Source organism: Corvus kubaryi, unplaced genomic scaffold, assembly GCF_017639235.1.
Source record: "Corvus kubaryi isolate FWS band 111438036 unplaced genomic scaffold, C.kubaryi_AGA036_p1.0 76, whole genome shotgun sequence".
NCBI classification, from domain to species: Eukaryota; Metazoa; Chordata; class Aves; order Passeriformes; family Corvidae; genus Corvus; species Corvus kubaryi.
In genome coordinates, this window is record NW_024582063.1 from 1,840,213 (window position 1) to 1,857,127 (window position 16,915).

The 16,915-nt window shown below is 49.9% G+C and overlaps 1 protein-coding gene across 1 annotated transcript; it reads right to left on the reverse strand.

Annotated features, from left to right (window-relative positions):
* Positions 1–711: 711 nt before the first annotated feature.
* On the reverse strand, positions 712–12,676 carry LBH (LBH regulator of WNT signaling pathway). Its single transcript, XM_042051655.1, has 3 exons — positions 12,505–12,676; positions 11,651–11,753; positions 712–3,189 (listed from the first exon to the last, which is right to left on the reverse strand). Exons 1-3 carry the CDS (start codon positions 12,528–12,530, stop codon positions 2,989–2,991), a joined length of 330 nt encoding a protein of 109 aa, XP_041907589.1. The 5' UTR covers positions 12,531–12,676; the 3' UTR covers positions 712–2,988.
* Positions 12,677–16,915: the final 4,239 nt, after the last annotated feature.

The window sequence follows — 16,915 nt, forward strand, 5'->3', positions numbered from 1 at the left end:
GCAGAGCAGCTCAGACTCACGCTCAGAAACGCAATTTCCTCCAGCAGCACCACGAACCACAGCACAGAGCCATGGGTGTGTGACAAGAAACAGACAACTCCTCAGGAAGAGCTGACCTCTAGACCCAAAATGGCCAACACAGACAACCCTGGGTAGCTCAGCTGAGACCCTACAAGCACACAGCAAGGCAAGACTTGTCTTCATGAGTGCTGCTTAGGGCAGGGAAGAGCATGCACAGGGAACATGACTACTAACAGCAGCTGTGAATAGTTTCCACTCTCCATGACTTCATGTTCTGTAAGGTTAGGTAGGGGGGTAGATGTAGATTACAGATATAAATATGGATTTTTTTTTCAGGAACAAATAAGCTGAAGCAGCAGTTTGCTGCAGCTTTTCACACAGCAATGAGCAATCACAGGAAGATGGAAGGCAAAGGTGCTGCCCCTCACTCAAGTTCCAATGCCCTATGGCACTGGAAACCTAAGTCACTCTTAAGTTGATTTAGGTTTCCAGTGCCATAGGGCACGAATTGAGGCCAGCCACAAGCATGAAACCAGCATCTCCAGGTGCAACTGATAGACATGAGTCTCTTCAGGTGTGTGCATTAGCCTTGCAAGTCAGCACACCTAAGACCTGAAACACCAGGGCTGGCCATGATCTGGAAGGCTGACCATCCCAACCCACTTCTGCAGTAAAAACAAAGCCAGTATGTTTGGAAAGCATTTTCAAACTTTATTTACAACTGTCACAGTGACAAAAATGTAGTTTGAAAAAAATGCTAGCTTCTCCCTGAGGCTCAAAAAAGAATTACAGAAATATAGAATGTATATAATACAACAGGAGGAGTTTTACTGGAGTGCTTTGTTCTTTAGATACGTTCAACAACAAATAGAAATATACACAATACTTCCAAAAAAAGGATGCAGACAGAAATATGCAAGTCTTTAGGGCAGACAGCAGGTCTGAAGTCCAAGGATTGCCATCTCACTGCTGCCCACATGGTAATATCTTTGATATAGAGCTTTGACTTGGTGGTACAGATGGTAGAGACCAATAGAGAGTAACACTTAGAACTAAGACGACTGGCTGGTATGCAGGTGTACAAGCTCATTCCAGTAAGACAGCGAGACTAGAACAAGTGTTACAGACACAACAGCTGAATCCATCGCTAGAGAAAATGGTATCACCACATCATGGCCATTCAGTGATCAACCATCCACCAAGGTGGGCAGGGAGAGTGTCTGACTGGGTCTGCATGGCTGGGCCAGAGGCCAGCTGCAGTGTAGGAACACTGAATTTCTCCTGCTTTGTGCTAACTCATCTCCAAACTCCGATCTGTCCGAAAATAGTTACACAGAGCTGATAAATTATTGCCATTATGTTGAAAGGCAAGCAAGACAAGACTAAAACAGTGCTGCCAGTATGTTAAAAGCAGTTCCCAAACCCCACCAGCGTTTAACTACTCATGAGGTATTAAAAATACAAATACACACATGTCCAAATAGATTTTAAAAATGGAACCAGTTATAAGCAAAGGGGGGTGGCATTGGGATTATTATGGAAGTTTGGTTAAGGCCTTGACATTTCTTTTTCTCTTCCATGACCCCAGATTTGGTTTAGGTGGTAACTGCTCTCATCCTATCCCAAGACTGACTGGCTCCCAAGCTGGTCCCCAAAGCTGCAAGATCATCCCTTTCCAGGAAAGCAGCAGGTTACCTTGTCTGGCAGCAGACTGGCCTTCTCCTTGAGGAAGGATATGGTGAAGAAAGGACAACCACAGACTTCACAAGCCAGTCTGCATTCCATTAAAGCAACCATGAACATTTCACCCTCACTAAGAAGCAGGAACACATCTTGTCTAAGGACACCCAGGCTAATCCTCTCCCAGCAGACCCCATCCTGCAAACCCCACTGGTGATCCACACTAGATCTGGTGTTTCATCTTTGGATGACCCCCAGGTCTGGCAGCCCTCCCCACAACACCCCCCCACCAGCCTGTCCTGCATTGAGGAGGCCCTGCAGTGCAAAGCTGGAGGAGAACCCCCCACCCCAGCCCTCTCAAGCCCATTGACCAGCAAGTTAAGAGACACAAAACCCTACAACCTCAAGGACACCAAGGCAAGGAGGCATAAATCTCCACCCTCGGGCTTGGGGCACCGTACAAGACGAGACCACCCCACAGCAGCCTCAGCAAATAGGAGAGAAGAATCTGAGGTGTTCTTGCCACAGACAGAAGCACCTTTTTACATCGGATGCACATCACCTCACACTCACCACCTGCAAGACAAACTAGGGCGTCGCAGGAGAGACGACAAGCAGCAGCCTAACGCTACCCTGCAAATACAGCTGCTCAGCATTGAAGAGTCTAAAGGCAAACAAAGGGGCAGAAAGTAACTTTGGGAAAAGTGGCTGGAAAACAGGCTCAACAGCAAGAGCAAGAAACCAGACTACTCCTATGGATGCTCACCTTACCCTAGGAGGTGCCAGACCAGGGAGAGCTGCAGGCCCCTTGTCACTAGATCATTTAGCCATGCTTCGCTATGGACACCCTTCCACCCCCCAACACACAAAATGGAAGCTGTAAGAAAGGCAAATCTGAGATATTTCGGCTCTGTTCTCATGCTTTTAGCCAGAGGCAGCTCCCAGCCAAACGCTGCCACCTCCAACTTTCTTCCCCCTCCCCGAGCTCCCCCCTCCAGCAGTCCTCGCGTGGTCACCCTCTGCCATGTGCTTGGAATTTCACTGCTGCCTCCGCCTCGGAAAAATACAGATAATGATCTCGAGAACAGCAAACATTTCTCTGCGTTACTTCCTTCCTTCCTCAGGAGGTCTGGTGACACCGAGGGCTTCAGTTCTTGATACAGAGAATACAAAAAAACTAAGATCTCGCAGGTGCAAAATTGAACTTGTCTTTTTAAAAAGACTTTCAAAAAAAGAGTGGCTCTTCCTTCAGAAGGGTGCAGTCCCTTGCCTTTCCTCAGATGCCATTTATTGCTCCTTGTTGTCCTTCTTTGCATCTTCACAGTTTTCCTCCTCCTCTTCCTCGTCCTCCTCCTGCACGAGGAACTCTTCAGGCGGCCATCTCAGCTCCCCGCTCTCCACATCCCCCTCCGTGGGCTCCACCACAATGGAGGGCAGGCGGTCCTTCAGCTTACAGTAACGATCAAAGTCCGAGGGGTCAGGGAAGATCTGAAAGAGCCAAGGAACAGGCTTGTGAGAGGGGCTGCATTCACACAGTCTCAGCCAAAACCCAGCTCGAGACATTTAGGTCTCCTGGGCAGACTAGTCTGGACACAGAGTCAACCACTGAGTGATGGGAATACTCTTGAACTTGTAAATAACCTTTTCAAGTCTCCAAGTAATGGAAATGAGCACTGCCCAAGAGGCTTCTGAAGCACGCGCTTGCTTGGATAGTGCTCAGCAAATAGGTGTCTGCCCTTTTGGATATTTATCCAAATGCCTCTCCCCCCCAGCCCTGCTTTTGCATTAATGCTCTTGAGTTTGCACACAGAGCTATCTCGATCAGAGAATCTGAGATCTCATTTCCTGCTGCTGGTCAGGCTGCACATGAAAACAGGCTTGTTCTCCAGGCCCTGCTGCTGGGAGGCAGGAGGCTCATGGCAAGCCAGGGCCCATGCAGCAAGGGCCTGTGCCTGGTATCACTCCAGGGCCACAGTGCCAGCCTGAAATAGCCCAGCTGCATTTTAGAGATAATTTTGGCAGTGTTCTGCACACTACAGCTACCATACATCAGCAGCAAAACTGAGCAGGACACTCATTTTATGGAAGGGCTAAGGACTGGACCACACTTCTTCAGGAAAGGGGTACCTGTGCCATAGCCAGCAGTTATGCACTGTATTTCTCATGCAGTGATTATGAGGACTCCTTGATCTCCAGCCCCTCAAGGTGCACAGACCTTACCCATTCCCTCCCACCCATTGCTTGCCACATGGATGCACAGGCTCGTGCAGTGCAGCAGTACCAGGGCCCACACTCACTGGTAGTGCCACTGGGATGCACACTTTGGTCCTACTAGGAACTGAGGCAAAGCACAAGTACAGGAATAAAACTGCTGCTGCAGCATTAGCAGCAGCTTTGCACGACTAGGTTGCAACGTGAACAGAAAAGGTTGTGTTACTTGTAGGTAACTTGCTAGGGGAACAGCTTCAAATCCCATCTCATCCAGAAGGGAACTGCTGGGTGCTAAAATCCACTTGCCACATCAGATCTCCTGGTTAGTAACCAGAAGTTTAAACAACCAGAAGGTTAAACCACCACCTGCTATTTCAAACAATTTTATCAGTGCCCATTTCACATTAGAGTTGCATTTAAACACCCCAAAGAAGAAAATGACAAAGTGCATTTTCCCCTTGAGGTTGTAGGCCAGGTGAGAAGTCATGTGGCTGTACTCTTCTTTGAAAGTCATCTGCATTCAAGTGAGCTGCAAGAGCATCCTTGCAGGGAGCAGCACTGCCAGTCTGAGAGCAAGACCTGATCTGCTTTGATCTTTGTGGTTCCAGATACCAAAGCAGACTCCCTGTCCAGGAGCCCTGAGCATTAACCATGAAGCCTCTTTCTCCTTGTGCCAATCATGTGGGTACCCACCACCTTGGGAAGCCCTGGCCACAGAAAGTGAAATAACATCCTATCAACTCCTTCTTTAGCCTAGCAACTATTAACTACAGCATCACCTCCTTGGCAACATTCAGTCTTCTACTGTTCAGCCTCATTTCTCCCTCACATCCAAAGCTTTGTGGCAATGAGACTGCCAAGCTGAGAAAGCCACCCAGCTGCTACCTAATGCAAAGCCAGGCAAGGTAACAAAGTAATGCACAAATCAGGGGCTGGTTGCACATGATCATCTGGTCCTGGGGACAGTGGTGCAAGAGACCGGCTCCCACCATCCACGTTTTTCAGGTGCACAAGAGCAGCTGAGGTCCTTTGAGCACAGCCACATCAACCTGGGCATCACAGTGTGAGCTACTTGCTATTAGTCACTCCCCGCACCGGTGAGACAGCAACTGTTTCTTGGAGCTTTGTGGCTTCTGCTTGGCCAAACAAAGGCAGTTTCAGGCACACAGTGCATTACTGAAAGTACAGTCAGTGGCTCTTAAGCATCAAGTTACCTAAACCCAGGATGGGGAAAAAAATATCCTTGACATTACATGGTTTAGAAGGTTGCAGTGGAAAAAAAAGTGTGGTTCAAGAGGTTACATAAGCTGATAATGTCATGAAAATAGCCTCCTATGCAAGAAAAATAGCAGTATAATAATTAAACTAACCTTTGGCTGCTATTATTTTAAGCACATTAGGTCAAATTGGAGCAATTTCTTTGAAAATAGCCTGCCAGATTTTTTTCCAGAAACTAAGTAGTAGTCATTTCCTTACAAACAAATATCCACAAAATGTGGTGAGCAGCTTTTTTAATAATAAAAAAAAAAAACCCCCAGCACAATCTTATCTCAAGCAGCTGCAGGACAGGCCGAACCCAAGAAGGTCAGGATTTTTTCCACTAAGTCATGCTTTTTAATCGTTGAGGCAGCATGAAGGGAGATGTTGCAACTGCACTTTGAAGGGGCGTGGACAGTCAATGGAAAAAATACAGAAAGGCAGATTTCCTCCAATGTGACAGGCAGGGTGACAGCAGGCCAAGCACCAGGGCCCAAGGAAAGAGGGTTTAAGACTAAGTGTACATGTGAGGAAGCCAAGTGGAAAGGTTACCCCAACCAGCCTCCCCACTCCTCTTTATAGAAAAGGATAAGCAAGCACCAGCTCTCTCTGTCCTGCTCCAGTAGTGCCATGCTACATTGGTTCCACAGACCTAATCTGGTCCCACTCCAGATTTAGACAATGGGGAGGAAAAAAAAACCTCCCTAACTTGCAGCAAGCTCCATGCTGGGAATGCAGCAGCTCAGCTCTGACCTGGGAGCTCTGCACCCTCCAGCAAAGCAGCCAGAACAGCAAAACTCGCCTCCAAGCCTTTCTGCTGACATTACCCTGCTCAGGAGCAGGGGAGCAAGACACTGCACCTCCCACCCCACAAAGAGGGCAACAGACTCAAGTTAGCTTCTCCCTCTCATTCATGACACAGAGCCACCTTGCACACAGCTGAGGCAGATGCCTTCCCTTGGCTGACCTGGTCACTTGATGAGGGACAAGTGACAACCAACTGGTTGTGATGGCTGCCTAAAAGCAAATTTAGCAACAATTCAAAGGTATCTTCCACCCCTTCACTTGCATGATACCGCACAAGGGGCTGCAACTGCTTCCACAGAGCCTCCCCCTGTAGCTGGGCCCTAATCCTCACCATGGAGAGACACATCCAACACCTCTAGACCCACAGAGTGTCGTATGTTGCTTCTTGCACTACTCAACACAGCTTCTTGCTAACAGCAAGACTGGTTTTTACAGGGCCCTCTGGATTTATGTCTGGGGAACTGCTCTCCTCATGAACTTACCCAGATCACACACAAATCTACCAAATTCTTGCCTTGCAGCTGGAAAGGGCAGGGAAAAGCAGAACTTGAAACAAAAGCTTGAAATGATTTTAGGAAGATCATGTTTGCCTCTGCTTCAGATGATCTAGCTTTGCTATCCTCAGATGAAGTCTTGGCAACAAGAACGGAAAGTTTTCATTGCCCTGGGGAGGCTCATACCCTCTCTCAGCATTCACAGGGATGGAGAAACACCAAAAGCAGGAGAGATGTCAGACAATTAAGAAGATTAGCTCAGCACTACTATAATCCAAGTGACACTTGTAAATTCAAAACAACTTCCACATGTGTACTCCATACCAACACCCATAGTTAAAATGCTTGTCTCCCCTCCCATGGGGCTGAAAACTATTTAAATTGTATTACAGGGAGACTAAAGAAATGAGATCTTTCCAAATTAAGTTACTGGTTTGGGGGAAAGCATTGCTTCATTGTGGTAGCACTATACAAGACTGCAAAGTCTGTACTGGGAGACATCCCACTTCAGGTACAGGATACACACCCCTGATGGACACATCTCACTCATCCTCCCTGGGCTGAAGAGCTGAATTTTGTGCCTCTTCAGCAGTATCGAGGCAATATTCCAAATCCCAAACCATCATTTAAGTTCTGAAAATAAAACTTTACTGCCATTGAGAAACATGGCAAGTTCATTTCAGGAAGTATCTCAGCCACCTCTCAGTGTCCTCTTTGGGAGGACTTCTCCAGCTACAATGCATACATTTACTCACACAGTAGTCATGACTTGAGAATGAGCTCCAAGTATGTACATAGCAGCTGTGACTCAAGGTGATGAGCCACAACAACTCCCCAGCCACAGAAATACTGCCCTGTCTCAGGTCATGATGTCAGGGAAACTTCCTACATCTAACCATTTTCCCTCAGAGTAACAAGGCATCAAAGTAGGGGGGAAAAACACGCTCTGAGGTGTTCCAATGAGCTGCTGTCTCAGTTTGGACTTCAGTGGAACACTTGTGCACAGCATAGCTGCAAACATGATTACTTTTGGATCTGTTTATCCCATATCCTGCTTCAGCCTTCATTTAGGTCCCAGACCCTGGAATACACATTGACTCTGCCTACTAATCTTGTCTAGCAGCTGTGCTTGCTATCACCACCTTTTTGCAGCCTTGCCTCAAAACCTTCCACAGCAGCAAGCAGCAGCTCTGCTGAAGGACTTCCCCTGCACAAATCAAGGCTGCACAGACATGAAGCACCTCACAAGAAAACAATTACAGAGGAAGTACAATTTCCATTGAGCCAACAGCCCCATGGTCATTAACATACTGGTGGTCATTTAATTGGAGGGATCCAGCAAACACAGCTCAAGCCCCTCAGCATGGGAAGCCAGTGCTTCCCCAGGGCTGGTGAAGAGATGTTGCACTCACCAGAAATGACTTCCCCAACACCAAGCTTTTGGCACAGCCACTGGATAGAGCCTTAAGCCTATTTACCCAGATTCAGCTACTCTGACGTGCTTCCCAGCAAGCTGTGGCTGTGATTAACCTAGACAGATCCCAGCATGAGATCACGACTTAATAGAGCTCAAGCTCCCCATGACAACAAAACCTCAGCTGATGGCATGAGGCAAGCTCAGCCCCCACAGGCCAGTCTCCTACATGGGAGCCTGAAGGACCAGCAAGTCACCAGCCAGCAGCAAAGCAGCACACTCAACTCAGGACACTGCCTTTGCTCAGAACACACACTTTGGAACTTGAAGTATTTTCCATTGTGCTCAGACCCTGCTCCACTTCCAAGAAGCAAGGTAGGATTCTGGTCAAGGCACTGTTTTGACAGCAGCTCCATTAAATGATTAATTCAGCCTCAGTTTCAGTGGCATTGTTTGTGCCACTGGGAGACAGCAGCAGAGGACAAGCTGGCAGAGTGCTGATGAGGCTCTTCAAAGAATGGGTATTTCTAGGGCTGGGAAACAGCAAACAGTGCACTAGCTCTGGCTGGCAGCAGGAACAGCCCAGCTCACTGGACATTGCCAGGCAGGAAGTGCATGAAGCCCTCCATAGCCACATCTGTTTGTAGCAGGGGCAACTTGAGCCATCAGCTGCATTTCAATGAGTTTTTTGTTTAGTAAGTCCCATGGGAATTATGGGACATCTATTAAAGATCCAGAAATAGCTTCTCACTGCAGGCACAAGACCCAGCATGACATCATCTCTTCAGTCACCTCTTCTGTTTTGTCTATGCTGCCCTGTTCTGGGACTCATGCCCCAAATTCACCACTCACTTCTGCTCAGGCCCTTGAAATCTGTTGACTGAACCATCTTCAGGGGGCTCAGCAGCTTGCTGTCACAAATACAGAAATGAAAGGTGTCTTGCAGAGGAAGATTTTGAAGCTAGCACACTAGCTTACAAGCATTTTGCATATTAACTGGAAAAAGGGCATTCCTATGATGAGAAAGCACATTTGCCTTAAGCCTATGGAGGCAACTCAGTTAATACTGGTATTACCTCTGCAGTCTGAGTTTTCACACCATTGAGCAGTGATGATCAGCCCAGCAAAGGGCACAGTGCTTCACCAGGGAGGGGAGTACAGAGCTTCAGCTAATGTCCAGGACAGACAGACACCCCAGGGGGTGGAAGATGCAGAAGAAAAAAAGTCAACAACCCAAGTTCCCTTCATAAGGGCCAAGACAGAGAGGAGCCCTGAAGTTCAATGAACTCCACAAGACAGAGGAATCAGATTGCTGAAGTTTATACTCAGGGTATGAGCTTGCTTCCTCAGTTTATTTCCAAGTAAAGACAAAAAGACTTTGAAACAGTAGTCTTGGTAGAACAAGTCTGTCTGCTGCAGGTACTGGTGTGCTTTAGAATTCCAGCAGTGCTGCTGTGCTGTACCACCTCCTCTGGTCCAGACAGTTTCATGCCTGCCTCCAGTGGCAGAAGCAGCCCCCAGTCTCACAGGCAGCATCCTACAGAGCAACTCCCAGGCAGTCCCTGCTCTACACAGCTTGAAGGTGGAAATTTTGAACCTCAGTTTGAGGTCATCTTTGTAGTAAAATAAATTCACGATCTACTAAAGGAACAAGAGAAATTTTTGAAGCTAAAAGTTTGCCTCTCCTGGTTCTGGCTCCACTTTTTATTTTTTGCCTCTCATAGCCAGCCCAGGGCTGTTAGACTGTGAGCGCCTGACGCTGCAGATGAGTGGAGGAAGATGCTGCAAGCTTAGAACAACAAGCCTCAGTGTAGGAGCAGTCATGCTCCATTAGCCCTGTCTGGTTTTAAGTTATTGCACTACAGCTTTCAGACAAGCATACAATTTTCCACGTACCAAACTCTCTCCATCAGCAAGATGAGGCACAAAGTGCCAAAGTCTGAGGTAGAACAAAAAGTTCATAGTGCTATTTGCATCAGATTTGCCCTTGCTGGTCTCAGTTGAGTTTTCAACCCTTTAAGGATGCTTTCAACTTACCTTGACTTACACTGTGACATTCTCAGCCTAGCAGCCAGAGAAGGAAGGCTGGATCCTGCTCCCCAATCCTCTTTACACTAACCTAATTTAGAGGTAGACCTCATACACAGCCCACACACTGCTATTGCCATAAGAGTCTTGCATTTCAGCTCCTTTACTCTTGCTGCCATCAGTTTGCTTCACATCAAGGTGAAGTTCCTTGCAGGCATTTGAAAAAAAATCATCTATGACTAGACCACTAAAGAGAACAGATCTAGGATCAAAAGCCCTGCACAGATATGAGTTGTCAGCGTTTATGACTCACATGCTCAGGTTCAGGTGATCCACTCAAAACCAAACAGGCCTGTTCCCCAGTTGGCCCAAGCAGACTTATCAAGGTCCTTAGCACTTGGGGAAGAGCCTTGCTGAAGTGATCATTAGAACAAGCAGGGCACCTAGATTCTGCCTCTCCCTGGGAATTTGGATGGATAAATAGAAGCCTTTGACCTGACTGGGTTAAGCCTCTTCATAAGGTGACCCATAAAGACATCACATGCAGGTTAGTTTGCTTCAGGTCTAACCACTGTCATTCCTCCGCACTCCGTCTGTAAGAGAGGAGGAGAGGCCGTAGACTCCCCACTATTTCAAGCACTGAAGCACAGCTATAAACCACACAACATGCATTATCCAGAATCCTGACTAAAAGAAGGAATGCATCCCCTTTTCTTCCACATAGCTTTGGCTTCTGCTGGAGGCCTGAGCCATGGCCCAAAGTTCAGTCGATTTCATGCTCCGGCGCACTGCTGCTGCCTTGTAGTTCCCTTTTCAGACATAAATATGCAAACATACAGCACCTCATCTGAATGCACACTTAGAGCAAGTGCCTCTGTGCAGGTTGTGTAACATCTGCAAAGGACGAACCCTGCATCTGGATCTGCCAGTAAGAGTCACCCAATGTACAGAGCAGATGCAAGTCATCTGCCAGCATTCAGCATCTGTGTCAGATCTCATCAACAAGTCTCCTGGAAGTGCAGGAAGCCATGGAGCTTGGAGGCTAAGGTGCCTAACTTGTGCTTTGATTAACTACAGGCTAGGAAATGAAAGGGGTTTTGAGACTAAAAGACTAAGGCTCAATCTAGTTGAAGACCACTTCTTCACCCCAGCCATTGATCTAGAGATTAATAGCTAACTACATTGCTCAGAACTTTCAGAATGAATGCAACTCGTGCCCCCAAATACCGATATCTCCAGTGACATTTCAAGGCTCATTTAGGCTGTGGCTGGCCTCACTGTATCCTACAGAAGACTGTTAACCCTTTCAAATGGGCACATCAGTCAGGAAAACCAGGAACTAGATCAAATAGGTGTGGATGCCATATAAACAGCATCCTCCTGCTCTCGGCAGCTCAACTCTATGCTGTGTTACAAAGATCTCAAGAGCCCTCTCAGCCCAGTGAGTGGCATGAATCCTTCTTTAACCCATCTCCCACTGAGCCCCGGGAATGCTGAATGAGTGGGGGCTCGGTCACTTCAAAACAACTGAATCCTCTGCCAACCCACACTGATAGCAAGTGATATTTTACACAACCATCTCCTGCCAAGCAAACATTCCAGTCTGTTGACTAGGTCTCACTACGGCAAAGACGTGCTATTAGGTCAGGCTATGGAAAGGTACGTTAGACCAAGCTTACAGTCTAGCCCAGGTAATTCCACATGGGATTAATGCCTCAACTGCCAGAAAAGCACTTACCTGATACGACAGCCCATCCTTGCGGGGGCTTAATCCGATCTCATCCATGGCTGGGGTGTTCATCATCACTTCAGTCATTTCAGCGGATTTCAGATAATCAGCGCTAGAGACAAAAGACAGCATTCCAGTGATCTGAGGGGCTCCGGGAGGACGGAGCACAAGTCAAGCAGCGAAGCGAGCAGCAGAGCCTGTAGGCAAGTCTTTTTCTGGTCCCTTCCTTCCTGCCCCCCCTTGGAAGGCAGCGGAAAAAGCTCAGTACCTCGTAAGCCAGAGCTACATCCAATGCCCTCGGAGCACCTCCCCGGCTCTCCCCCCAAGAGCCCAGCTCAAGCACACCCGGGGACGCTCCGGCAGCAGCGCTTCGCTTTTAACTCCGCTTCCTCCAGCTCTGCCCCGCGGCGGAGGCTGAACTTGAAAAAACACAGTAAATAAAGTGCAAGCGCGGGGGTTTTGGTTTTTCTTTCTTTTTTTTTTTTTTTTTTAATTTTTCAAGCCGGTGTGCTTTAGACCCCGCTGACTTATTGTACAACCTCGGGGACTTCCACGCCGGCGGAGCGCGCGGGGCCAGTTCCAGCCCGGCTTTTACAGCCTTAATAGCATTTCCAGCGCGGGGAAGCGAAGCGAGCTCCCGCAGCTCGCAGCTCCTCCGCTGCGGCTCGTCCCGCTATCGCCCGGCTCGCACCGCCCGCCCTGGGAACCGCTCCCCGGGGCCCCTCGCCGTCCCGCTGCCCGGCCGCCTCCCGGGGCAGGGGGCGGCTGAAGGGGCTCGGCCTCAAGCGGCCCCCGGCCCCGGCAGCACCCCATCGGCAGAGCCGCCACCCCCCGCCCGCCCCCCAGGGGAAGCGCCCACTCACCAGGGCAGGGGGCACAGCACAGACATGAAGTCCCGGCAGAGGCTGCCCCGGGCGGGGAGAGGCGGGAGGGGCACCCAGGCGCTGCGGGACACGGCGGGACGATGCGCGGCGCTGCTCGGGACCGACCAAACCCCCTCACGCCGCGGCCGCCGCCTCCGCTCTGAGCCCGGCGCCCGCCGCCGCGCCGCCTTAAATGGCCCCGGGGGCGTGGCCGGCCCCCGCCCCGCCCACCCGCCTGACGTCAACTTTTTCATGGGCGGCCGCGGCGCGCGCCGCCGGGGGGGGGTGTGTGTGTGTGTGTGTGTGTGTGTGTGTGTGTGTGTGTGTGTGTGTCTCCATGGCCCTATCGCCCAAGTCCCCGTGGCCCCGGGAACAGGTGGCGGTGGCGACCTCGGCCCAGCCCAGGTGCTCCCGGTGCAGACACGCGTGTTCCCGCTGTTTCAGCCCGGGCCGAGGTGGGATGCGGCCCCCCGCGCCCGCCGCCGGCCGCAGGGGGACGTACCGGCGGTACCCGGAGCATGACTGGGGCTGGGTCTCACGAAGCCCACCCCCTTCATGGTGGTGATGGCGTGGGGGGGGGGGGGGCCGGGGACACGGCCAGGGACGGCACGTTCCGGAGAAGTGGCAGTGGCTGCTCAGCCCTGCTCCTGCCAGCACCTTTCGTGCCCCGCACCTCTTGCTGGAGTAAAAGCTGAGTGAGCATCTTCACGGGTCCGAGCTATATTTAGCAAACCAATGTGAATCAATGACGGGAAGGCGCAGGAAGAGAGAGAGAAGCAAGTCCATTCGCTGCCCGAGCAGCGTGAGCACTGTGGGCAGCTGTAGGTGAAGCACATTTCCCGCGTTCCCCTCCCAACATGAAACTTCTGGAAGGCAAAGTACATCTTCGGGCGAAAGGCCTGGGCACCCGAAACTCAACGTGAGTCCCGCCATTGTGCATCGATCTGCCCGTATTCGTGCAGCCTAAGAAAAGGGCTGTGCCCCGAGGCACATGCCTGCAGGGCAGGGCTCGGCCACAGGATGAGCCGGGCTCTCCAAGGCTGCTGAAAGGTGCTCAGGGCTTTTGGGGACCGTTCCCTGCTCTGCCTGCTTTCCCAGGGAGCGGTATGTTGCCGTACGCTGACAGGTGAAGTTTGGTGCCGGGAGTGTTTGGATTCCACCTGTCGTTCCATGCTGCTGCTCAGACTTGGCCAACACAGTGGATAACCAAGCACACAGTTACAAATGCTTCTCGTGTTTCCCTCAAACGCAGGACACAGCTGCTGCCGTGCTTCACACACATATGTATGCACGGCCAAATACACACTCTTTGTCCCATTTTTTAAGTGCTAAAAAAGCACAAGTTCAGTGCATCTGAAGGGAAGCTTTGCCCTCAGCTATCCTGCAGACTGTGTATAAATAAATGTGTACGTCCATACGTGCATGCGTTTCCTCAGACCGGATAATTTAATCTTCTTAGATTCATATTATATAATGTGAGCGTATGTGGGTGTTTCACATCAGGCTTCAGCAAGCTGCTACTTTGTGCCAGATTAAAATGAATCACAAGGAGTCAATCGAGCCCCTGCAAGTTTGTGGAAATTCAGGTGGGTGTGAGTGAGCTCCCTGCAAAGGGCCACCAGTCACCTTCCACAAGGTTAACGGGAGGGAGGCAGCAGAGGAGACTTGGTGCACAAGTCCCTTTGCCTTCCTCGAGCCTCCTGATAACAAGGTTTGGAGCCAGGGAGAGGAGTAAGAAGACAACCAAGTCTCCAAAGTGCTGAGGAAACAGCTTCCCTGTGTTTTGCTGGCCTGTCCACTCAGACCCCCTCTCCCTGCTGCATCCCGTGGGACATATACATTCACATTGACTATCTTTGCTGATTTCTGCACTAATAGAACGCAAAGACTTGACTTATAAATCACTTTTTTGAAGCTGAACAGTCCAAGTCAGTGGCTGGTGGTACATACGGGGGCTGGGAGATCACTCTGGGAGAAGGAGAGAGACAGGGTGCTGCTTCAGTAAAGTCTCTTAAAATTAACTTTGCAGCCTGCCCCAAATGCTTTCATCTCCCACCATGTCCAGCTAAAACGTGGGACATGAGATGGGACCATAGTTCAATTCCCTGGGACGTTTCATCCAAAGGAACCCTGCCTGTGTCCCTCAAACATACACACACCTGCTATGGATTTCCTGGTGTTGTCTGTACGAAGTAAAGGCCAATGAAAACCCCAAGTTCCTCTTGCAACAGGCACTCCAAAATGTCTCTGTAAATGCCCTCCTCCAATCAGCAGGTCTTGAGGGTCAAGGTTTTGCGCTCCTTGGGAAGCTCATTCCTTTAAGTATATAATTTTTGATACATCAGTGTCCCTGAAGAAGGTCAAGGGCCAGGACAGGGGCTCACCCTCCATGGCTCCTGCAGCCACCACTGACAAAAAGCAGCTCAGATCAGCCCTTTGCCTGTGTCCTCTGGACATTGCCTTGCCATCTTGGCTGGCAGGGGAAGATAGTTTTGAGTTTCCACCTGGATAAGCGCCTTTCAGGGGGCATGGGAGGGATGATACAGAACAAAATCCCTGGGTGTCTGTGCACTGAGTATGCAGATTACTTCCCAACGACTCGGTGAGAACATGGGCCCGGGCCCTGGCCAATTCCCATCTGGAGGCCTGGGGATCGGTGCTTTTATTGCTCGCTTTGGCACCAAGCCACGGTGAGATTTATTCGTGTGATTAACCCTAAGCGCGTTAATAGTCCTTTTGAAAGCAAAGGCACACCTCCCGTGATTCCCATCAGCCGCGCTTGGCTGCTTCCCTGCATCGGGTCGGCTCCACAGCCCATCCCCACCACGGTGAGGTTCTGTGGGTGACCTGTGTAACCAGGAACACCACACCTTTGGCCCTACCCTTGGGGGAAGCCTTGCTGAAGGTATCCAGGTATCCCAGGGATGGGAGATGTGTTACAAGCCTGGGGAGGCATTCTCCATGCAGGGGAGATGTCCTGTAACAGCTGTGCCTCCTTCTGCTTTGCTGGCCCCAGCCAGATGTGAAAAGCTGGGGCTGCAGAGGTCAGCAGGAGGGGCTGTTGTACCTGCAGCTCCCACCTTGCTGAGAACAAGCTTTCCCCTTTATAACAATGTCTAGGCTGAAACCGAGGGAGCCAGATTAACCCTTGAGCTGCTGAGCTGCCACCTTGGAAATGGCGTGTCCAAGCAATCAGTTTTCATTCCATCCCAGATCCTAAAATGCCAAGCCCTCACTTCTCTCAGGGAGCAAAGCAAGAGGAGTTTCCTGCCATCCGTGGCCCCACAACCACAGAGCAGAACATGGGAGTAGAGAATAAAATAGGATCAGCTCAAAGTCTTTGATTGCAAATGAGAATGAGCCCCTGTGCTCTTTCTCTGCTCTCTTGAGAGGAGCAAGATACAAGCACTTCAAATTGGTATTTTTTTGTCTTTTGTTTTCAGCCAGTTCTAGTAAATGGAGTTCAACCTGCCCTGATTTCCCCTCGTTCCCTCATCTCAAGCGTTCACCAAGTTTCACTGCTGTGTGTTTTTGCATTAAACACTGGGGACTCCCCAGCTACCTGGGGGAAGGAACAGCAGCACTTGGGCTCTCAGCTGGGGTAAAGGGCTTTCCACGGTGCTGAGCTGAGGGACACCAGATGAGCCCTCATGCCTTTTTTATTGCCTTCAGTTAATTTTATAAATCTCTATAATATTTTGCTTTTCAGGAGAGCGTAAACCAAAAGAGGACAAACAAGTGGTAGCTTGTACATTCTGAATCAGCAGCAATCCATCAGGAGCAGAACAATGGTGAAGGACAGCCTATCTCTATCCCCACAGAAGACACTTGTGCATAAGCAGAGCCAAGGAGATTGCTAAGTTCCCCATATCTTCCCCAAATCTGTTTGCAATTGTAGGAGTTTTCATTGCATTTGCCTCCAAGCAAACACAAGACACTACATGTCCAGATTTCGATCCCACTTGGCACAGGCTGACCACATGATAGCCGGCCATGCTGGCATCCCAGCCCCTCAGCAGCCATGCACGTTGCCACCTCCCTTTTCCAAGGGGGAACTGAGGCTGCACAAGGCGACGTGACCAGCATGGGGTCACCCTTGGGGTCACCACCATTCAGGAGCGGAGCTCGCTGGTTCTTGTCTCCCGGCCAACGTTGCGAATCCTACAGGGAAAGTTTCCTAGTGAAAAAATAAACTCTTCCCACTTGGAATTTAAAAACAAAACCATGGAAACATTTCTCTCCATACTAATGTTTTGCAAAAAGTTATTTTAACAAATTTAAATTTGGGGCTTGATTTGACCGTCCGGTGCCCTTTGAAATAGTTGAATCCAGGCCATCACCACAACCATGTTGGAGCCAGGCCTTGAGCTCTGGCTTGCCTGACATCCTGCCAGCACCTTGGGCATTAAAG